General features: G+C 36.5%; 1 protein-coding gene across 1 annotated transcript in view; it reads left to right on the top strand.

The window, feature by feature from the left end:
• Nucleotides 1-15,203, top strand: part of LOC108260759 (mucin-17) — a 40,078-nt gene extending 24,875 nt beyond the window's left edge. Inside the window, exons 20-34 of the mRNA XM_053677560.1 lie at nucleotides 1,135-1,265; nucleotides 1,652-1,713; nucleotides 1,822-1,940; nucleotides 2,212-7,200; nucleotides 7,345-9,042; nucleotides 9,180-9,307; nucleotides 9,915-9,976; nucleotides 10,085-10,209; nucleotides 10,483-10,943; nucleotides 11,171-11,235; nucleotides 11,604-11,779; nucleotides 11,931-12,043; nucleotides 12,899-12,963; nucleotides 13,083-13,258; nucleotides 14,252-15,203. Of these exons, the coding sequence (XP_053533535.1) occupies nucleotides 1,135-1,265; nucleotides 1,652-1,713; nucleotides 1,822-1,940; nucleotides 2,212-7,200; nucleotides 7,345-9,042; nucleotides 9,180-9,307; nucleotides 9,915-9,976; nucleotides 10,085-10,209; nucleotides 10,483-10,943; nucleotides 11,171-11,235; nucleotides 11,604-11,779; nucleotides 11,931-12,043; nucleotides 12,899-12,963; nucleotides 13,083-13,258; nucleotides 14,252-14,343 (8,462 nt within the window). The 3' untranslated portion in view covers nucleotides 14,344-15,203. The remainder of the gene's footprint in view (nucleotides 1-1,134; nucleotides 1,266-1,651; nucleotides 1,714-1,821; nucleotides 1,941-2,211; nucleotides 7,201-7,344; nucleotides 9,043-9,179; nucleotides 9,308-9,914; nucleotides 9,977-10,084; nucleotides 10,210-10,482; nucleotides 10,944-11,170; nucleotides 11,236-11,603; nucleotides 11,780-11,930; nucleotides 12,044-12,898; nucleotides 12,964-13,082; nucleotides 13,259-14,251) is intronic.
• The last annotated feature ends 10,109 nt before the right edge of the window (nucleotides 15,204-25,312 follow it).

Here is a 25,312-nt window from a genome sequence, read left to right as displayed (position 1 = left end):
AGCAACATGTCATCGATTTTACTATATTAGTTCAAGCCAAAGTCCAATTCAGAAAATGCGGATGGTTGAGCGGAACCCACTTTGCAAACACGACTTGAGCAGAACACAGTTGTAAGTTTTTATTTTATAGCTCTGTCACCTTTCAGATACTATGTAAATTCCGACCCTGCTGCTGGGGCTAACTATGCTGTATGCAGCTACTCTGTACATAGGTACTCATGCAATATATCTTTAGAACTCTAAGATTCTTGTGATTTGACTGATATAAACTGTTTCAAGATACAATCACAACAGCAGCTACAATCAAAGTGCCTGTCATTCCACCAACATACAAACAAACACTTAAAACTGAGAAAACTTAGCAAACTTTAACTAGCATGTTATCAGACGTCTACAACTGAGCCACAACACAAAACTCTGCATTTGAACAGTCAGTAGCAGATACTTAATAAAATATTCACATACAGTTACAGGTTCTGATTCAGAAGAGTGAGATTGTCTGAGTAAAGTGGGAATCCCCCAACTTTTCAGGAGTAGCCTTCGCGTGTAGCCTGCCGGGTACTCTCCCAGGTTCAGGAAGCTGTCCACCGTAAAATGTGCTGTGCAAAAGTAAATTTTTGGGTTGTACTGCTCAGGAACAGCGTTATAAATAAACAATAACCACAGATTCCTAATTTCGTCTGTTTTCGGAAGGCTAATCAAAGAGGTTTTGCTTTCGCAACGAAACACACAGCGTCTCTGTGACATGGCGACTGAAAATACTGAAGCCTCGCCTTTTTTCTTCGTGGCTGCCTTTGGGTGGGATGATGCTGAGCATGCACGCTGTGATGTAGAGAAATCACGGAAGTAAATCTGGACTTCGAACGATGCATTTCGGGCATGTCTGGAGCAGTGTTCTCTGTTAGATAGAATAAATCCCTGTGCGGGAAAATATGAGTTTTGGAACTTTGCAGAGTTCATACTTGGACAAACAGATGCACTATAATCCCAAACAGAAGGAGAACATTAAAAATCATGGTATGACCCCTTTATTTGACTCAGCACATACCTTGGTATTCTCAAAACTCATGTGAAGTTGAAATTAATATTTATGTTATATTTATCTTTTGTTTTCTGTGTGACATTTTTTCACAGATTCCTCTACAACCTTCAGCCCAGTTTTTACACTGCAAATTACCTTCACCACTGCAGAGACATTCAATGCTGACTTATTAAACACAACTTCATCTGCCTACACTGAACGTGCAAATCGTATCACCAATAAGGTCTGTTTCTTTTAATGAAAAATGTTAATGTTATGATAATTGATTACTTGCATGACAAAATTATCTAGACCAATTGTAATGATACTTTTGTGTAATTTAAAAAATAAATAAATAAATAAATGAAATAGCACTCTTATTGCAGTGCTGCTATGTATTGCTTTCTTATTATTTTTATGTGCACTTTGATGTTGGTGATCACATTCAAACCCTTTGCATTGTCCTTCAACAAGAATAAAACATATTGGTATAATTGCAAAAATTCCAAGTACCTTGTGCATACAACTTCATAGTTTTGTTTCAGCGGCAGGGATTTTGCATCTCTGACAAAGACCTTGCTTTGATTCATTACTGTGATTTTAATGATGTGATTTTTTGTTTGTTTTCAGTTTGGGACAGTTTTTCAAACCAAATACCCGAACTTCATTAATCTGAAAGTAACTGGTTTCAGGTGTGTATTAAATTTGCTCATGCACCATTTACTAAACATTTTAGATATGATTGTTCCTTATCACTGGGATGATTAATAACCTTTTCAACTGTGTTCTTGTCTATGTAGATCTGGGTCAACCATCTCAGAGTTTAATGCATCATTCAGTGAAAGTCGACCTGATATTTCTTCAATCAGTGAGATTATGTTCAGTGCAAATGCAAACTTTGAAATTACAAGCCTCAGTGGTAAGCCATGGGTAAAAACATATCTTTGTAATTAAAATTAAAAATTGTCATTTAAGCTCTTGAATTGTAAACAGTAGATCAATTCACTGCATAAAGTATGATCATATTGTTCTAACAGTAGTCAGTCTGGATAGCTTTCCCACTTATAGTAAGTGGTGATTGTCTAGTGCTCCTATCACCAAAATGTACTTTTTATGAAAAATAAAAAACTTTATCTAACTACATATTTTACTATATGAAATATGTATCTTTACTTTTCTCTTATTTACAGTAAATGGAGTTTCATTTGAACCACCACCAACAACTACAACACAGACTTCAACAACTGCAGCTACAACAGAAATGACAACAGAAGTTCCAGCAAGCACAGACAGTACCACAGTTTCCACTTTGGAAACAGCAACAAGTACTGCTACCCTGTTGACCACAGAGAGTACACTGCAAACATCAACAGATGTCACATCTGAAACAGGATCAACAACAGCTATCATACTGCAGACATCAACAGCTCTTACATCAGAACCACCATCAACTTCTCCTCCAGAACCAAGTACAACTATCACACTGCAGACATCAACAGCTCTTACATCAGAACCACCATCAACTTCTCCTCCAGAACCAAGTACAACTGTCACACTGCAGACATCAACAGCTGTTACATCAGAACCACCATCAACTTCTCCTCCAGGATCAACTCCAGCAACCACACTGCAGACATCAACAGGTGTTACATCAGAACCACCATCAACTTCTCCTTCAGTAGCAACTACACCTACCACACTGCAGACATCAACAGCTGTTACATCAGAACCACCATCTAGTTCTCCTTCTGGATCAACTCCACCTACCACACTGCAGACATCAACAGGTGTTACATCAGAACCACCATCTAGTTCTCCTTCAGTACCAACTACAACTATGACACTGCAGACATCAACAGGTGTTACATCAGAACCACCATCAACTTCTCCTTCAGAACCAACTACACCTACCCCACTACAGACATCAACAGCTGTTACATCAGAACCACCATCAACTTCTCCTTCAGTACCAACTACAACTATCACACTGCAGACATCAACAGGTGTTACATCAGAACCACCATCAACTTCTCCTTCAGGATCAGTCACAGCTATCACATTGCAAACATCAACAGGTGTCACATCAGAACCACCGTCTAGTTCTCCTTCAGTACCAACTACACCTATCACACTGCAGACATCAACAGCTGTTACTTCAGAACCACCATCAACTTCTCCTTCAGGATCAACTTCAGCTACCACTCTGCAGACATCAACAGCTATTACATCAGAACCACCATCTACTTCTCCTTCAGTACCAACTACAACTCTCACACTGCAAACGTCAACAGGTGTCACATCAGAACCACCATCTAGTTCTCCTTCTGGATCAACTCCAGCAACTACACTGCAGACATCAACAGCTCTTACATCAGAACCACCATCAACTTCTCCTCCAGAACCAAGTACAACTATCACACTGCAGACATCAACAGCTGTTACATCAGAACCACCATCAACTTCTCCTCCAGGATCAACTCCAGCAACCAAACTGCAGACATCAACAGGTGTTACATCAGAACCACCATCTAGTTCTCCCCCAGTACCAACTACAACTATCACTCTGCAAACATCTACCAGTGTTACATCAGAACCACCATCATCTTCTCCTCCAGGATCAACTCCAGCAACCACACTGCAGACATCAACAGCTGTTACAACAGAGCCACCATCAACTTCTTCTTCAGAACCAAGTACAACTATCACACTGCAGACCTCAACAGCTGTTACATCAGAACCACCATCAACTTCTCCTTCAGGATCAACTCCAGCTACCACACTGCAGACATCAATAGGTGTTACATCAGAACCACCATCAACTTCTCCTTCAGGATCAGTCACAGCTATCACACTGCAAACATCAACAGGTGTCACATCAGAACTACCGTCTAGTTCTCCTTCAGTACCAACTACACCTATCACACTGCAGACATCAACAGCTGTTACATCAGAACCACCATCAACTTCTCCTTCAGGATCAACTCCAGCTACCACACTGCAGACATCAACAGCTGTTACATCAGAACCACCATCTAGTTCTCCTTCAGTACCAACTACACCTATCCCACTGCAGACATCAACAGCTGTTACTTCAGAACCACCATCAACTTCTCCTTCAGGATCAACTCCAGCTACCACACTGCAGACATCAACAGGTGTCACATCAGAACCACCATCTAGTTCTCCTTCAGTACCAACTCCAGCTACCACACTGCAGACATCAACAGGTGTTCCATCAGAACCACCATCAACTTCTCCTTCAGGATCAACTCCAGTTACCACACTGCAGACATCAACAGGTGTTATATCAGAACCACCATCTAGTTCTCCTTCAGTACCAACTACACCTATCCCACTGCAGACATCAACAGTTGTTACTTCAGAACCACCATCAACTTCTCCTTCAGTACCAACTACAACTATCACACTGCAGACATCAACAGCTGTTACATCAGAACCACCATCTAGTTCTCCTTCAGTACCAACTACACCTATCCCACTGCAGACATCAACAGTTGTTACTTCAGAACCACCATCAACTTCTCCTTCAGGATCAACTCCAGCTACCACACTGCAGACATCAACAGCTGTTACATCAGAACCACCATCTAGTTCTCCTTCAGTACCAACTACACCTATCCCACTGCAGACATCAACAGCTGTTACTTCAGAACCACCATCAACTTCTCCTTCAGGATCAACTCCAGCTACCATACTGCAGACATCAACAGCTGTTACATCAGAACCACCATCTAGTTCTCCTTCAGTACCAACTACACCTATCCCACTGCAGACATCAACAGCTGATACTTCAGAACCACCGTCAACTTCTCCTTCAGGATCAACTCCAGCTACCACACTGCAGACATCAACAGGTGTCACATCAGAACCACCATCTAGTTCTCCTTCAGTACCAACTACAACTACCACACTGCAGACATCAACAGGTGTTCCATCAGAACCACCATCAACTTCTCCTTCAGGATCACCTCCAGCTACCACACTGCAGACATCAACAGGTGTTACATCAGAATCACCATCACCTTCTCCTTCAGGATCAACTCCAGCTACCACACTGCAGACATCAACAGGTGTCACATCAGAACCACCATCTAGTTCTCCTTCAGTACCAGCTACAACTATCACACTTCAGACATCAACAGGTGTTACATCAGAATCACCATCACCTTCTCCTTCAGGATCAACTCCAGCTACCACACTGCAGACATCAACTGGTGGTACATCAGAATCATTTTCAACTTCTCCTTCAGGATCAACTCCAGCTACCACACTGCAGATATCAACAGGTGTCACATCAGAACCACCATCTAGTTCTCCTTCAGTACCAGCTACAACTATCACACTGCAGACATCAACAGGTGTTACATCAGAATCACCATCACCTTCTCCTTCAGGATCAACTCCAGCTATCACACTCCAGACATCAACTGGTGGTACATCAGAATCACTTTCAACTTCTCCTTCAGGATCAACTCCAGCAACCACACTGCAGACATCAACAGGTGTCACATCAGAACCACCATCTAGTTCTCCTTCAGTACTAGCTACAACTATCACACTGCAGACATCAACAGCTGTTACTTCAGAATCACCATCAACTTCTCCTTCAGGATCAACTCCAGCTACCACACTGCAGACATCAACAGCTGTTACATCAGAACCACCATCTAGTTCTCCTTCAGTACCAACTACACCTATCCCACTGCAGACATCAACAGCTGTTACTTCAGAACCACCATCAACTTCTCCTTCAGGATCAACTCCAGCTACCACACTGCAGACATCAACAGCTGTTACATCAGAACCACCATCTAGTTCTCCTTCAGTACCAACTACACCTATCCCACTGCAGACATCAACAGCTGTTACTTCAGAACCACCATCAACTTCTCCTTCAGTACCAACTCCAGCTACCACACTGCAGACATCAACAGGTGTTCCATCAGAACCAACATCAACTTCTCCTTCAGGATCAACTCCAGCTACCACACTGCAGACATCAACAGGTGTTACATTAGAATCACCATCCAGTTCTCCTTCAGTAGCAACTACACATACCACACTGCAGACATCAACAGCTGTTACATCAGAACCACCATCTAGTTCTCCTTCAGGATCAACTCCAGCTACCACACTGCAGACATCAGCAGGTGTTACATCAGAACCACCATCTAGTTCTCCCCCATTACCAACTACAACTATCACTCTGCAAACATCAACCAGTGTTACATCAGAATCACCATCACCTTCTCCTACAGGATCAACTCCAGTTACCACACTGCAGACATCAACAGGTGTTATATCAGAACCACCATCATCTTCTCCTTCAGTACCAACTACAACTATCACACTGCAGACATCAACAGCTGTTACATCAGAACCACCATCTAGTTCTCCTTCAGTACCAACTACACCTATCTCACTGCAGACATCAACAGTTGTTACTTCAGAACCACCATCAACTTCTCCTTCAGGATCAACTCCAGCTACCACACTGCAGACATCAACAGCTGTTACATCAGAACCACCATCTAGTTCTCCTTCAGGATCAACTCCAGCTACCACACTGCAGACATCAACAGGTGTTACATCAGAATCACCATCACCTTCTCCTTCAGGATCAACTCCAGCTACCACACTGCAGACATCAGCAGCTGTCACATCAGAACCACCATCTAGTTCTCCTTCAGTACCAGCTACAACTATCACACTGCAGACATCAACAGGTGTTACATCAGAATCACCATCACCTTCTCCTTCAGGATCAACTCCAGCTATCACACTCCAGACATCAACTGGTGGTACATCAGAATCACCATCAACTTCTCCTTCAGGATCAACTCCAGCTACCACACTGCAGACATCAACAGCTGTTACATCAGAACCACCATCAACTTCTCCTTCAGTACCAACTACAACTATCACACTGCAGACATCAATAGGTGTTACATCAGAACCACCATCAACTTCTCCTTCAGGATCAACTCCAGCTACCACACTGCAGACATCAACTGGTGGTACATCAGAATCACTTTCAACTTCTCCTTCAGGATCAACTCCAGCTACCACACTGCAGACATCAACAGGTGTCACATCAGAACCACCATCTAGTTCTCCTTCAGTACAAGCTACAACTATCACACTGCAGACATCAACAGGTGTTACATCAGAATCACCATCACCTTCTCCTTCAGGATCAACTCCAGCTATCACACTGCAGACATCAACTGGTGGTACATCAGAATCACTTTCAACTTCTCCTTCAGGATCAACTCCAGCTACCACACTGCAGACATCAACAGGTGTCACATCAGAACCACCATCTAGTTCTCCTTCAGTACCAACTACAACTATCACACTGCAGACATCAATAGGTGTTACATCAGAACCACCATCAACTTCTTCAGGATCAACTTCAGCTACCACACTGCAGACATCAACAGCTATTACATCAGAACCACCATCTACTTCGCCTTCAGTACCAACTACACCTCTCACACTGCAAACGTCAACAGGTGTCACATCAGAACCACCATCTAGTTCTCCTTCAGTAGCAACTACACATACCACACTGCAGACATCAACAGGTGTTTCATCAGAACCACCATCTAGTTCTCCTTCAGGATCAACTCCAGCTACCACACTGCAGACATCAACTGGTGGTACATCAGAATCACTTTCAACTTCTCCTTCAGGATCAACTCCAGCCACCACACTGCAGACATCAACAGGTGTCACATCAGAACCACCATCTAGTTCTCCTTCAGTACCAGCTACAACTATCACACTGCAGACATCAACAGCTGTTACATCAGAATCACCATCAACTTCTCCTCCAGGATCAACTCCAGCTACCACACTGCAGACATCAACAGGTGTCACATCAGAACCACCATCTAGTTCTCCTTCAGTACCAGCTACAACTATCACACTGCAGACATCAACAGCTGTTACATCAGAATCACCATCAACTTCTCCTTCAGGATCAACTCCAGCTACCACACTGCAGACATCAACAGGTGTTACATCAGAACCACCATCTAGTTCTCCTTCAGTACCAGCTACAACTATCACACTGCAGACATCAACAGCTGTTACATCAGAATCACCATCAACTTCTCCTTCAGGATCAACTCCAGCTACCACACTGCAGACATCAACAGCTATTACATCAGAACCACCATCTACTTCGCCTTCAGTACCAACTACACCTCTCACACTGCAAACGTCAACAGGTGTCACATCAGAACCACCATCTAGTTCTCCTTCAGTAGCAACTACACATACCACACTGCAGACATCAACAGGTGTTTCATCAGAACCACCATCTAGTTCTCCTTCAGGATCAACTCCAGCTACCACACTGCAGACATCAACTGGTGGTACATCAGAATCACTTTCAACTTCTCCTTCAGGATCAACTCCAGCCACCACACTGCAGACATCAACAGGTGTCACATCAGAACCACCATCTAGTTCTCCTTCAGTACCAGCTACAACTATCACACTGCAGACATCAACAGCTGTTACATCAGAATCACCATCAACTTCTCCTCCAGGATCAACTCCAGCTACCACACTGCAGACATCAACAGGTGTCACATCAGAACCACCATCTAGTTCTCCTTCAGTACCAGCTACAACTATCACACTGCAGACATCAACAGCTGTTACATCAGAATCACCATCAACTTCTCCTTCAGGATCAACTCCAGCTACCACACTGCAGACATCAACAGGTGTTACATCAGAACCACCATCTAGTTCTCCTTCAGTACCAGCTACAACTATCACACTGCAGACATCAACAGCTGTTACATCAGAATCACCATCAACTTCTCCTTCAGGATCAACTCCAGCTACCACACTGCAGACATCAACAGCTGTTACATCAGAACAACCATCTAGTTCTTCAAGACAATCTACAGGCATCACACAGAAAACATCAACAGCTGTCACATCACAATCAATGCCAACTTCTTCTTCCAAATTAACTACAGGTATTACACTGAAATCTTCTAATTTAACATTAAATTATTTTTACTTCACACATCATGTTCATCTTAGCATTCTCAAAGCATAAATCAAATTACCATTTATATTTACTTAAATACTTTTCCCCTACCTGTTTTCACAGATGAATCTACAACAAGAGCAGTTGACATACGGTTCATAAGCTTTACAACTGATGAAACATTTAATTCTACCCTCTCAGACCCATCTTCACCTGCCTTCACTGAACGAGCAAACCTTGTCAAAACAAAGGTCTGTCTCATTTATTAGTTTATCATATAGTTTATCTGTACACATTAATTTGACATTTAAGTTATAACATTGATGTAATATTTATATAATCATCCCTGCATGCCTTTTTCCATTACTGGAAAGTAATGGGTTATTTTTTAACTAAGGTTTAGGATATTAAGATGTCGAGGATATTTTTGGGTGTGCAAGGATTGCAGAATGACTACAACATATTTACGTCTTCATGACCTTTGAAAGTACATCTTGGTTTTGCTAATTTCATACATAACCAGTACTGTGTAAGGGTATGAGTTTTGCTATAAATGTACATGAGGTCTATGTAAATGAGTTCAGTGGACCATAATCAAACTTAGGGCAGCATCTCAACTCAGCACAGTCATTTCATGCTTTGGTTATTACATCAGCATTAACATAATGTAATCTTAAAAAAAAAAAAAAAATGTTGAAAGTGCCTTCTGCATAAGTTCCAAAATCATTGTGGCAGTAATTCAGAGAATTTATGTAGGTTGTGATTAGCTAATGAAGATAGAGCCTTTAATGTTTTTCTCAAGTGTTGAATCTTTACTTTGGTACTCTTTTTTTTTTTTTTTTTTTTTTTTTTTTACAGCTTGAACCAATCTTAAAGACACATTTCAGCAACTTTATTAACCTGACAGTGATTCGTTTCAGGTGTGTATTGATCTCGCTTCTGCTCTATTTCTTTTAAATCCTATATGACTTTTCCATAAGCTCTATGTTGCTGATATACTGTCTGCTTACATTTGTTCGTCTGCATAGATCTGGATCAATCATCACAGATATGAATTTATACTATACAAATTTGGGGGGTATTCCCCTTGATGATGATATCATTATCAAAATACGGACAGCAGATACAGGTTTTAACATGACAAACGTTTTTGGTAAGTATGAATCACACATTTATTTGAAGTTCAAATCGGAAAAGTAGCATTTCAACTTCTAATGGATATTTTGATTGTGAACTGCTGATTACTATAGGGGTTACCCTTGTGTGGCAGATTTATTTATTTTTTATTATTTATTTATTTATTTTTACAAATGGGCAATCTGGAGACGACAATTAAACTGAGTGCTGTCTTATTATGAAATAAACTAATCTTTAATCAGTCTTTACCTCAGAAGAATTCCAATCCCAGCTTTTATTTTAATTACAGTAACAAATTTTGCTACTACGACTACTACTCCAACCACATCTACAACTACAGCAAAAGTACCTACTACAATTAGTAGAACAAGTACTATTACTACCACCACCAGCAGCACAAAAACACCAACAATGACCACTACAACACTACGACCAACAACCACAATACCACGACCAATACCAACAACACTCACCACAACTATTATCACCACCACAACACCACGACCAACAACCACCACCACAACAGCACGACCAACAACCACCACCACAACACCACGACCAACAACCACCACCACAACAGCACGACCAACAACCATGACAACAACAGCAATAGCAACAACAACAGTAGCACCAAAACGTCCACCACCAATTGTTGAGATGAATATTGGTCTCCAGCATGCTTATGTTCCAGCGTTAAGTGATTCGAAGAGTAACGAATTCAAACAATTGGCTGCCATAGTGGCTGCAGTGGTAAGTGTGAGACCATCCACTGAAATATTAAATATTCAAAACAGAACACTAAATATGTCCTTCAGTACATTTCACAATTGTAGTAAAATCTAAGATGCAAATGTAAGGTTTGTCAGAAAAACATACAAAAACTTTTGTTTACTGACTATATAAAGAAACAGTAATAAAAGTTCTAATGATAATATAATAATGAAATATTTATTTATCCATTGTTTTTTTTTTTGCAGTTGGATGAAATCTATAAAGTACTATACGGCTCTCGGTTCATCCGGACCATTGTCATAGCCTTCAAGTGAGAATCATTGCTTAGAAATGCATAATTTACAATTCATACATTTTTATAAATGTATGTGTCATATTTCAAACACTAGAAATCGGTTAAAACAGTATGTTATTGTCTGTCCTGTAATATTCATGCAATTCCAACCCTAACCCATATAATTATAATTCCAATTGTAATTGAGTTAAATTCAGAGTTTAGACAGATTAGCATAGTAGCATAATAGTACATTACATTTACATTTATTCACTTAGCAGACGCTTTTATCCAAAGCGACTTACAAATGAGAAAAGATACAAGCAAAAAAGTAGCATAATAGTAGCAAAAGCTATTGCTAAAAAATACAAGAATTTGATAGTAACGAAGAATTTTTCCCTCAGACCTCTGGCTAGACGTGCAGCTGATAATACACAAGCAGATATCCAGCTGGTATTCAATGAGAACTCCACAAAACCTGTCCCAGCCGGTGAAGAAGTAGTGGAGGTTCTGAAAGATGTTGCAGAAAATAACAATACTTATACCGTGCTATTTGATGCCGCCACAATCACTCTCGTCAGTGAGTATACAGTATATCAATCTCTCTCTCTCTCTCTCTCTCTCTCTGTGTGTGTGTGTGTGTATGTGTTTATGTATATGTATGTGTATATATATATATAAAACACTATATACCAGATATTTGCATTCGTACCCTATATTTCTCTTTCCAGATCAGCCATACAATGTCCCTGTGCAATTCCGAACAAATGGCACTTTTGTCGCAGCTCTCTCAAATACTAGTTCTGATTTATTCACAAACAGATCAGTCATTATTCAAAAAGGAGTAAGTATGAAATCAGCACACACTGGTTTATAGGATTACTTTTATACAGACACAAAACAGAACCAGTCCCTTTCATAAATACAAGCAGAAATATACTACAGACTCTAATAATCACAGTAACTTTCACAAACATAAATTACACAAATATGGCATACAGTCACTACTTTTACATTTACATTTATTCATTTATCAGAGGAAATACAAGCAAAGTGATATATCAAGCGGAGAACAAAAAAGTAGTGCTACTATACAAGATTTAGAATTGAGTTCTAGACGAGCAAAGTGCACAGAGTAAAGGTGTAAGGGTCAGTGTAAGGTTTTTGTTTGGCAAATAATGTGGGGGATGGAAGGTAAGGGGTTAGTTAAGTTTTCACGGAAGAGGTGGGTCTTTAGCAGTTTTTTGAAAATAGTGACAGATTCTGCGGTCCGGTTTGAGGTTAGTTTGCAGGTTCTGGAAAGGGACCTTGAGCCACACTGAGTAGGCATTGCCTGCTTTACCTTGTCCTTTTACACCTACCCTGCATTTATTTGTAGAATGTGTTGATTTCTGATTATATACATTTGCACACTTTGTACATGAGCTTGTATTTGTGGAAGGTTTTGATGCTCTTTTCCCTGAATATTTTTTTATTCATGTTTAATATTACTTTGATAGTAAAAATTAGAAGTACTGTATATATTAGCTCTACATTAGCTTTCCCATTTTAAAGGTGCATCAAAATTTTGTCAAGATCTATATTGGTTAATTAGGTGGAGCTGAATAAGATTGAATTGCTTTTGTACTTTTTGATTTAAACCAGTAAGAAATTAGTAAGAAAAACAACTATTAACCACATGTTTCTGTCCTGTTTACAGCTTAACCCATTTTTCATTGAAGACTTCTTGAAAACATTCAACATCTTAACCATGTCAAACTTCAGGTATTTAAACTAGATGCATTTTGCATCACAGCACAGTCATGTTCATATTTAAAACCAAATGTCATTTTATATATATATATATTTTTTTTTACTAACTAGCTTTATCTTTGCCTATCTAGCAAGGGAGGTCCTAGAGCAAACTCTGGTACAATTCTGAACTTCATGAACGTGGCTTTTGCCAATGCTGGTGGACTTCCCAACATCACCCAAATTGGGCAAACTATGCTAAGAGCAGCCAGAAATAACAGCCTTCCCTTCACGATCTTCACCGATGACATCATAGTGAATGGCACACGTAAGTAGTATATACCTTCATTATGTGGGAAGAAATATTTATGTAAGGAATAAAACACTTAGGAATGTGCTATTACATAATAACCAGTGACAGTGTGGTGCGATGTGGCCCTACACAAATCGGAGGTACTGTTACCAACCCAAAGTTGATCATTTTCCAATTACAGCATTTCTTGAAGTATTTTATCCCTATGACACTACAGTCAATGTAAATCAAAATGTACAGCAAAATTTTAGATCATATTTTGGAAATTATTTTTCGAATGCACATCATACTTTTTAACCATTTATATTACATTTAATGTTAATTGTTATCAACTGCAGTATATTATAGCAGCTATAAACTGCTATAATAACTGCTATAAGTAAATAAGACAAAATAAAACACGGCTTGTCTAATGAGAAAGCAAAGTCCTGAAAACTTTCCTATGTCAGAAAACATATTGGAACAGCTTTACCTCTGTTACAAAGCACTTATACTGAAGACTCCTTCCATGAATGTTAATAAGCATTATAGTAAAAGAAAGATTCCCCAAAATATGATGTACATTTTTTCAGTTAAATACCAACACCGTTTCCATGAATATAAGTTCATGTGTAAGTCATTTTATACAACAACAAATAAAAGTATTAGAAGAAGCATATTAATATAGAGCTGTTATAAAATTACAGCCAACATTATTGTCAGAACTGCTGTTATAGAGAATTAATCAACACCTTCTGACCAATCAGAATCAAGAACTCAACAGCGCTGTGGTGTAATGATTCATAACATGTTTGGGGCATGTTATTTCAAGTGTGTCAACGCTCCAGTCATAAATTACTGCATAATGGCATACTGTCCACATGATATCATCATGTCATCATGCTCCTTGTCCTGAGCTTTCGAGAACACACTTTTAATTTGTGATTAAAAACTAATAATTAAACATGGTTGCTATCACATACTGTATCTGTCTATTTCTAATAAGTCATTTATATTTTATTTCAACAGTAATATCATCAAGCGATGTCAGCACCAAGATCAGTATGTTCATGGCGTGCTTCATGGTGGCTGTGTCACTTCTGTTCACATGGTCCAGCTGATGCTAGACCACGTGGTCCATTCAGAATGAGAACCTTCACCAGGTTTTAGACTCATTTACTTTAATGATCCATGCAAATATGTGTAGGTATGTTTTCATACATACTGTAAATTTGCATGCTTAATATATACAATAATTATATATACACAAGTATGCATGTATGATAGGGTTTGGTTAGTACTCTTGCTTTAATTATTATGAATTTCTATATAAGTTGGTGATAGGCAATTCGTAAATGATGAAGGAATTTTTGTTGTCATATGAAAACAAGCTAAAATGACAATAGCACTGTGGTGCATTACATTTTGTGTATTATTGTAGATCTAGGTTACCATTTTTTGTGCCTTATGTGAACTAGAATAAATCTGAAAGAAAGCATTATAGGTTTTTGCAAATTATTATGTCATAATTTAGACTGAAAAATGTTTTGCTACTAAATTATATTAAATTATTATTTAGTCCAAATTATGCAGGGATTAAATAAAGGACAGATGAAACTAGTGCCTATAAAACGCATAATACCTACAAAGTGGTTTGACTAGTTTGAATACCTGTTCATCATTGTTTACTTTATTATCTTATTAACATTGTTTACTTTATTATCTTATGATTATTATCTTATTAACCTATTAACTTTATCTATACTTGTGCACTTTACAAATATTATTTTAAATTAAATCTGCGCTAATGTACTCAGCACTATATGTTTATTTATTGCACTTGGTATGTAGGTCTTTGAACTATTTATTTATTGAGATTTTAATATATTCAACTATGTATAAACTATAAAATGGTTGCACTGACTGTAGCACTTTGTATTTATAAATGCACAAGTTTCTAATAAACTCATGAGAAGCTGTACTGGTAACTCTTTTTTTTCCGTGCTAAAATTCAGTGTCATTTACGTAAAATTTCATTAATGTTATTAAGTTTCAGGAAAGGAATCAGCAACATTAGAAATCTATCCAAATTGTAGTTTTACATTGAAAAACATGCCATGCCCCTTTTATCTGAAAGTGCATACTATCATCATCAATCAAGACCATAAATAATTTATTGTTTTAAAAAAATCAATACTTTTTTTCTTTTAAAAAAATACCTTTTATATACTTTGAATCGCTTAAGATTATCAAAATGAAAGAGGACAAAACACTTGCGAAATTTGCAATTTTTAAAAGTTCATGACACTACAACTGTCCATAATTGCCTAGTTCAATTCAACCTGAAATCAAAACTGTTGTTGTTGTTGTTGTTGTTGTTGTTGTTGTTGTTGTTGTTGTTGTTATTGTGTTTTTAAACTTACATGTCACTGGTCGTATTGTTCAAAATATCGTCTGTATCGATTAAAAGTCTGAATGATCAGATTCTAGTATGACTTTTATCAATCTATTTTACTGAACAAATTATGATTATACAATCACAGCACAATTAAACATAATGGGTCAGGAAAAAATATCTATAATCAACATTTAAGGGGCATTGGGAAATACCTTTTCATATATATATTTCAAAAGTTGCTTCTTTTTTTTTTTTACTATTTAACTATTTACATTAATAATAGTATCATAATAATATGATCTATATCTATCAGGAAACAAAATATTTTAATATTTTATAAAGTCAAAATTTGGCAATGAATAATTAAAATGTTACAACATTAAAACAACTTCTTGAATTTTCTAGGTGTATTCCTAAGATGCCACTTAGTGGCAGAGGCATAAGATAGACAGTGACTGCGTTTACATGGACGACAATAATCCACTATTAACCCGATTAAGACAATACTCTAATTAAGAAACTACCATGTAAACAGCTATTTTTAATTACCTTAATCTAATTAAGGTCAAACTCGAAGTAAGCACTAATCGAATTAAGACAGGTGGAGTACTGACGCGGGCTGTTAATCTAATTATGTTCTAAAACATGACATGACAGGAGTATTCTAAAAGCGACTCATGTAAACACCTTAATCACATTATTATCTTAAGGTCAGAGTAAGGTCAATAATTAGATTACTGCTGTCCATGTAAACGTAGTGACTATCTAATATAACCTCCTGAATTTTAAATATATCATTTATTCTTTCAATACAATTTATGTAGACACATACAGTGCATGGCCTTATGAAATAGATTGTGAAATATTTTTTGTTATACAAAGTTTGTTGTTCAATTATTGTTACATTTAAATCATAGGTTTGTAATCATCAAATTGCTATAATTATTAGGTGATTATTAGCTTTAAAATATATTTAGGCACAGTATTTTCTCACTTATGCTAATAAACAAGTTTAAAACCAATGAATTCACATCAGCCTTCAAAATCCAATCAAATAAGGAACCAAGTCTGGTCCAAATATCCTGTGTCACCTTTGGAAAGAAATCTATGAGGATTTCCATTTTTCATTGTCTTTAAAAGCATTTTATATCAAACATTTCCTGGCACAAACAAGGCAGGAAGATTTCTTTCTCACCCTGAATTAATGCAATCTATAAAAATACTGGCTGTCAGTTTTATATAAACACATTTTATCACAAATAACGTTTGTACACCTGATGAGACAATATTCCTACGCTCAGCATGGCTGTTTGAAATTTTAATGCACAAATACAATATCAATTTCTCATAATATATATATATATTTGAAGGCAAAAAATACACATTGAAATGAACAAGGTCTCATGTTGTACTGTGGTTTCAAAACACGCATTTTCAAAATGTCTTGCTCAAGTAACCCTTGATGTGATTGTTTGACTCTGGAAGTTCATTTTACAATTGCGAAATATCCATTTGATACGCCTACAGGGGGAAAAAATGCAGCCAAAAATTCCCCAGCCAAATGTTTTTGGGTGAAGCAGGAAATTTATTTCCTCTGTAACAATGATATGATCATATCAAATTATATCATTTTCAGTGTAAGACATTTGTATGACAGTGTAAGACATTTGTATGACACCTCTTCTCTGTTTGCAACTTGCTGCATTCATTTCACCGTTCGTCTGTCTTGTACATACCTTCTGGGTATTCGTTCCGCTTATTTTACTAGGGCATCTGCCCAAAACCAAAATGTTTTTGGAATACAAATAGTAAACATTCAATTTTTCTTTTCTTTTTTTTTATAGGCTAGAATCCTACATTGGACCCAATGACATAGTCACATTCATTAAGCACTTTATTTATTTATTTTTTTGGTTTGGATAGTTACTTGCACATTTCTTTTGAAACTGTTTAATACATAAGAAAATGATGACATATATACAGAAGGTTTACAATGTGATTTACACAGTCTTACCAACTTGAACACAAACAGTATGGACAAAAGTAGGCAGGTGAATATGTGAATAATGCCACTGTAATTTAAGTGAAATCTATTTTGTTTGCTGGGGGGACACCATTTTACTGGGGTCAGGCGATGTCATTGGTTTAATGTAGTAATTATCATGAAGCCAATCTTTATTGCTAACTAACTAAATAAAATCAAAATTCAAGTGAATTTAAAAAGAATTTAAAAAATAAATAAAACAAAGACTGTTTGGTTAAAATAGTGCAGGTTTTACAAAACATAAATATCATGTTTATCATTATCATGCAGCATAGTTGCAAAAAGTTGACTCTTTTTCTGAACATTGAGAGCTGACTTGAATATATAAGCTGTTTTGGTACTGTTACTTTTGCACTGTAAACTAATAGACATGATTACATGGAACAAGACACAATAATAACTTTTGGGAGCCAAAATAGTCGATTCTCATCATTTCAATGATTGGACTCACTGAAAAGAACCTATCATGGGGCAGAATTTTTCTTCGATAAAAAATAAAGTTCATAGAAGCTCAAAAGTCATCCAGGTACATTACTATGAGTCACGGTATGCATGAAGTGCCTGTGTGTCAACATATTTTGTGTTTAAAAATAAACTGAAAACAAGTCATATGACAGGATGTGTTAAAATTAGTCTTTTCACGTGTTAAAACGGCCCTGCCCATTATGTTACAATGGTCTGTCTGTTAAAGGAACAGTTTGGAGGTGTTGTACTATAGATGCTTTCTTGTAGACTGTTGTTTTATGTTATGATTCAGAATGAAATTCAGTTCTAAATGAACCAGGAAGTAGAATGGTTTGGTTAACACAAGAAAATAAGCTACAGCTTTTAAAATTACTTACACAGCTTTCTTATGACTAAGTCACTGGTACAATTGTGTTGAACCAAGTACCATGAAATGGTTTTGGACCTCAATTCCACATGGACATTCTCGTTGTGGGTGCTGGGACTACGGTTGCTGCGATGGCCTTGGGATCGCAATTACCAGATGCAGTTTTGCACTCAGGTCTCCTTTAGTAAACAGTGGATTAGTTCAACAAAGACTTAATGTAAAAACCATAATGAACTTTCTCTTACTTTCACACTATCCGTTGTTACCCTGATGAGGACGGGTTACCTTCTGAGTCGGGTTCCCCTCAAGGTTTCTTCCTCATATCATCTTAGGGAGTATTTCCTTTCCACTATCACTACCGGCTCGCTCAATAGGGATAAATTCACACACTTAAAATCTGTATTCTGTGTTTATATGTTTCTGTAAAGCTGCTTTGAGACAATGTCCATTGTAAAACGCACTATACAAATAAGATTTTATTGAATTGAATTGAAAAGAGTTATCTAGTGAATTACAGTTATACCACAAAGTGTCCATTGCTAAATGTTAATAATAATAACTTTATAATTTTAATCCTGCTGTGTAGGACCTGAGAGAACAAGACCGCAAAGAACTTAGCATAAAGAGATTAAAACCACATTCCACAGTTTATCGCTACTTTCTGAGGAAGGCAATTCAAACACATTCCTTCACACCTTCAAAGTATACGTCATGTGCTTATGTGTTTACAGGCAAGAGCCTAACACCAACAATTTCTCTAAAGAGGTAGGATGTTGCTTCTTGCTAATCTATCATCACCCCTCTATCCAAACTCTATCCTGGGGCAAGGTGAAAATCCATGGACTGTAAGTTCATACCATCTTCTAAAGCCTAGTTCATACTATACGATTTTAAGTAATCGGCGCTCGTCAATCAGCAGCTGATCATTATGTGTGAACTACTCAGTGACTCATCGCAGAGGCATGCTGCTGTCTGGAGCATATGGAGCTGTCGGGTGACTCAACATCCTGTGGTGTGTCGACACTGGCAGTGATTGGGGCGACAAGCTACAGCCAATGAGAGAGCAAGGCATGGGGTGAAGTCACAGCGAGGAAGGGAAACCCATTAAACCTTTTTAGTCACCTCCAGCACTCTCTGTAGCATACACAATCCCTGCAATGACTCCCAATTACAAGACGGCAAGTAGTGTAGTGTGAACAGCACAGCGATCTGCCGACGTTGAAAGTCGTGTAGTGTGAACTTAGCCTAAAAGGACGCAGACTCTGCAAGTGCCTTCCTGGGCCTTATTTCCCTGATTATCTACTGGTATATGTGCCATCTCTTCAGATTAACCACCCGGCCTTCTTTAATGCTGGCTCCACTCAGATAAGCAAGGACAAAAGGGAATCCTGCTCCCCCTGACCTGGATTAACCCTCCGGTCATAAAATGGAGACTGTGAAATTTAATAGACCTTCTTTTGTCTTCTTTTGTCCAGCACAGAAGAACAGAGGCATAAGTTCCTTCATGGAGTTCACTTAATATATTATGATTCCATACAAAGTTATAATGTAGGTTTTAAAAAAAACAACTATTATTTCAGAGGCAGTTTTTCTCAGTAACCTTTGTCATCTAGAGGTGTGAACTGTATATACAGTGCAAGTAATAATCATTGCTTTGATTTTGGGTGGAGAAGAATAACAAAGAAACTCCCACAAAAAGTTCAAATAAACGATTAACAACAAAGGGCAGATTAAACAAAGACTAGACACATAGTCATCGCATAACATGAAACACACAAAGATGAAAATTATTACTTATATAAAAAAACTCAGAAATTTGACACAAATGATTGTTATGTTGATTTATGACTGATCCATGTTAAAATAATCCAAGCTTTCTAGCAAATTCTCTGCCTGAAATTATGTTTATTGTCAGTGCTGTAATATTTGATAACTTATAACATTGTGAATTGTTGAATATTTTACACAATACATTACAGGTGAATAGTTTTTTTTTTTTTTTAAACAACAACAAAAAACACTTGGCCATTGATTGCTGATATTCTGACAAGTATGTTGGAACTTTTTGTCTGTAAAAATTTAGTTATTTTTTAACCATTTGTTTATGCAAATGGAGCTTTATTTAACTAGATATGCTCAAATTTACATACTTAAAAAAACCCAAAAATCTCGGTTTGTTGTGGTAAGAATTATATTAATTATTTCACTGTGAAGACTCTCAAGACTATTATAGCAAGGTTTGTTGGAAAATCATTTCTTTCTTTCTTTCTTTTTTTTTTTTAAACATACAGTATAACCAGCACTGTTCTAAAATAAAATAATCTTATATAAAAGATTATATAATATAAATATAATATATAATATATAATATAAAATCTAACATAAATGCAACATTAATCAACATTATGGGAACTCCCTCTGTAATATTTTTGGTTCCAAATATAGAAAATATAATTTTTTTTATGTTCTTAACATGGATTGGCTATTAGATTAAATAAAGATTATTTCATGGTTATTTTTTGCACATTTATTTATTTAGTAAATGCTTTTATACAATCTGGTCACACAGCTGAGCAGTGAAGGTCCTCGCTCAAGACACCCAACAACGGCATCCCTGGCAGTTCTGAGATTTGTAATTACAATATATTGATGACTTTTTCTGTGAGACTGATTTCTGGCACAGACACAGAACACATTTTGTTACTAACAATAACAGTTATGTCATTGTTTGTTTAATCATTAGTTTATACTGCACTGTGTTCTTTGTGATATATTGTTTATGTTTGCTCTTCATTGACATGGCTTTGTTATTCTGCTCCACCTACAATCAAACCCATTCATTTTCTCTTTATTGTCATTGTAATTACAACATGCACTAGAGGTATCACAGGGCTGCTAATGAGCACAGGGCTGCTAATGAACACTTAAATAGGCACTCTTTACCAATCCCACCCTTTTCCACTATTATATTATAACAAAATAAACCACAGCAACAATGACAATAATAAAGTGGGTACTAAAGATAAATGATGACACCTGACCATGCATGCATGAGGTAAAAACTTTCCGATTGTGTGACTATTTTTTTTTTGGGTTCCCTCGTGTTTCCAGTGGTGCTGGCTCACATCTCATGGGTCCCAGTTTGCTCTGGTTACTGGGCTCATGCCCAGTTTTCATATGACCAGAATAAAGCAGTTACTATGAATGAATGAATGAATGAATGAATGAAATTTAGCAATCCATGATTTAAAAAATTGATCCTAAAAAACTAATGATGAGTCTTCAACTAATGATGAGTCCTTGTAGATAAGATCTAACACACCTAACACAAGTACCAGTAGTCTATTCTAGCATGAATGCTAAATAATTGCCTCATTTAAGGGCTTAACACTGGCTCTTAGGGTATTTTAGAGATTTGTAACTACAATGTACTTATCATTAACAAAGAATCTTAACCACAGAGACTGTCAATGACTTCCATGATTCTGAGACACTTTTGCAGGCACAGACACACAGTTTGCTGTTTGTTTGTTTTTGTTTTTTTTAAAGACGTTTGACCCAAATTGGTTTAAAATGTTTTAATAATCTATGTTTAAAAAAGTCATTATGAGAACTGGGAAAGTAAATGTAGAGCATCTGGGAGCATTGGTGCATCTTTTTTTTTTATTATAAGACGTTATTCTATTGATTTGCAATATTCGTTTTTTGATCTCAACCCCAAATTTCTTCAATGCATAGCGTAAACAATACAACTGGCCTTGCTGTTCCAATACTTACAGAGAGGATTGTATTTGTTTTTCACAATTTTTTTGGATGCTATATAACATTAAAGGTGAAAAAATATCTGACATGATTTATGTTGGTTTAATTTTTTTTTACATCACAAAAACCTGCAAGTTTGGTTGATGTGTGTCATTAACCACGTAATGGGTTTAACGTGCAAGAAGTTATGACGTATATGACATATTTGTTGTGTTGAAATCAAAGAGTTTCATTATTGTGTCCAATGAGTTAGTGTAGGAATGTGTGCTGATAGAATCAGGTTTGTTAGTAAGGAGCTGGTATTTGAGTGAAACCTATGTAAATATTTTGGTGGAGTAATAGACCAGTCTCTTGGTAACAGTAAGACATAAAAGTTTTTATCCAGATTTCTTTTGCATTTAGATACCACGTACCAATATTAACTTTTCATATTAGTGTGTCCTTGCTTTTATTTTATTACTATATATGGTTGTTGTCATATTGTATTTTACTAGATTTTTTTTTGTTTTGTCAAAGAAAGATGAACACTTTGGGTTCAAAGGTGTCAGTGAAAGGAAAAGTGTCCAATACAGAGCCCAGTCTTCCCCACAGAGACCCAATGGGGTAATGCTAAGTTGTTCTTAGTGACAATTTTGTGAAATATTGTATAATTGCTAATTGATACAATTGGTTGTATAATATTGTATAATATCATTCGGAATACTACAGGCCTACCTGAAATGAAATATTTGTAGCATTTTAAAGTCTGGTTACACGAAAATGTCAAAAGTGAGAACATTGCATTTAAAGATTTCATTCTGACTGAGATGTTGGACAAAATTCTTTTTTTCATCTGTTTACCAAACTTCAGACAGCAACATTAGACAGATTTTTCAAACATGGCAATAAATGACAGTTTTTTTGGCTATGAATTGCAGCACTTTGAACAAGTGCCACAGGCTTATTGAACCACTTGGCCAAAAACCTGACATATAACCGATTTTCTTTTCAATGTCAGATGTTTCTCTCCCTCATCTCTCTCTCTCTCTCTCTCTCTCTCTCTCTCTCTCTCTCTCTCTCTCTCTCTCTCTCTCTCTCACACACACACACACACACACACACACACACACACACACACACACACACACACACACACACACACAAATAGCTGTAATTCTAAACCTCAAGTCGTGCGTTTTTCAATTGCACAAGACATGTCGACATAAAAGATTCAATGAATAAGATATCTTTAGACATCAGAATGCAAAAGAAAAAAGATGTTCAGAATGTGGAAGGAAACAAAACATCACAGAAGACATGCATTTATTAATATATTTCTTTGTTTTAATATCATATTGCAACCCTACTACATGTACATTTCTTTGTTTCAAAATGAAAATAGTAAAACAAGGAAATAGCATTTTAATTTGACTTTTGTTCTTCTTGGCACACAGTAAACTATGAAATTAATTACTTTTATCATAAAATTATGTTTAAAAAATGTCTACAAATGTGAGGATGACGGACATATCAAAGATGATCATTATTATAATACACGCACGACTTCCTAGAATGTTTTGGTGTCATAGGAACTTCAAACCCATAGATACACCAACAGTCAGGTACGTCACTACACCCATCAGCTGCTGCATCTATTCATGACAAAAAGAAACAAAAGTAACAATGAGTATGAACAGATAAACGCACCAGCAAGCATGACTCTGTCACAGTAAAAAAGACTGCAGATAGAAAAAAAGCTGTAAGGTCATTTAGCAAAAGAAACACTTTTATTTATTTAAGCCAATCCTTTTACAAATCACTTTACTAATGTTCCTTATAGAAACTGTGAGAAGTTCCCACACAGCTGAGATTTTTTCAGGTTGATCTAATCAAACTGCTTGAAGAGTAAGGGAACAAAACTGTCACTTTAAAATCACCTTTCAACAATCAGATACCATTAAAATTCGATTATGTTAGGTTTTCTGAGAAATGAAAATACGTGCCCTTAATAACATCAAATGAAAATAAATGAATCCTGAGAGAAATGTGAAAATAAAAACACGTGCACTACATGTGCTGTGAAACACAACACGAAGTTGTGCATAAATGTGTAAATGTGTCCGTTTTACATAAGCATCTTGTGATTACTCAGAAGTTCATGTGGGTTGTATTATTTTATTTTTTTGTAAAAAACTTTGTCATTGGATGGTTTTATATTGTTGAATCAACCTGGGAAAAAGACATCACACCCATTTGATATAAGCCTTCTTTCAGTTTACGTTCAGGACAATTTTATTTCGCATAATGACAATATAAACTTTAGAGTAATATGCTAATATGATCAACACAATTACCTATTAGGCAATAACACTTAGTAAACTATTCTTCCTCCTACTATAAATGAATAAAAGATTCTCTAAATAAATAATAGAATCATGGTTATGCCCACAAAGAAATGTGATACCTTCTTGATCTACCTCCCCTACTCCTACTTTTAATTGCTTCCATACTTCATAAAAAAAAAACATTAATCAGATGCTAATAATAGTCATGAAGCATATAACCCAATGCAACAACCATGAAGAAAACCATGAACAGAAAACAAATGCATAAGCGATGGAGAACATATCCCTGCAACCTTTCACATCATTACACATCAGAAAGTGAAAGAAAATATTGAGAATGGGGAAGAAAAAAAATATCATGGGAGACATGCATTTATTAATATATTTATTTGTTTTATATCATAATGCCACCCTACTAAATGTAATTGTTTTGTTTCAAAATGAAAATGGGGAAAATAAGGAAATAGCATTTTAATTTGATTTTTGTTCTTCTTTGCACACAGTAAAATATGAAATAAGTTAATTTTATCCTAATTTTTTAGGATCTCTCTCTCTCTCTCTCTCTCTCTCTCTCTCTCTCTATATATATATATATATATATATATATATATATATATATATATATATATATATATATATATATACATATATAATATTTAATTGACAAAATATTGATTTGTTTCTAGTTGTTTCTGCTTATTTTAACATATAGTCTAGAAATCACACAATG

This window comes from Ictalurus punctatus, chromosome 29 (assembly GCF_001660625.3).
Source record: "Ictalurus punctatus breed USDA103 chromosome 29, Coco_2.0, whole genome shotgun sequence".
NCBI classification, from domain to species: domain Eukaryota; kingdom Metazoa; phylum Chordata; class Actinopteri; order Siluriformes; family Ictaluridae; genus Ictalurus; species Ictalurus punctatus.
Note: the sequence above shows the minus strand (reverse complement) of the source record. Positions and strands in the feature narration are given on the sequence as shown.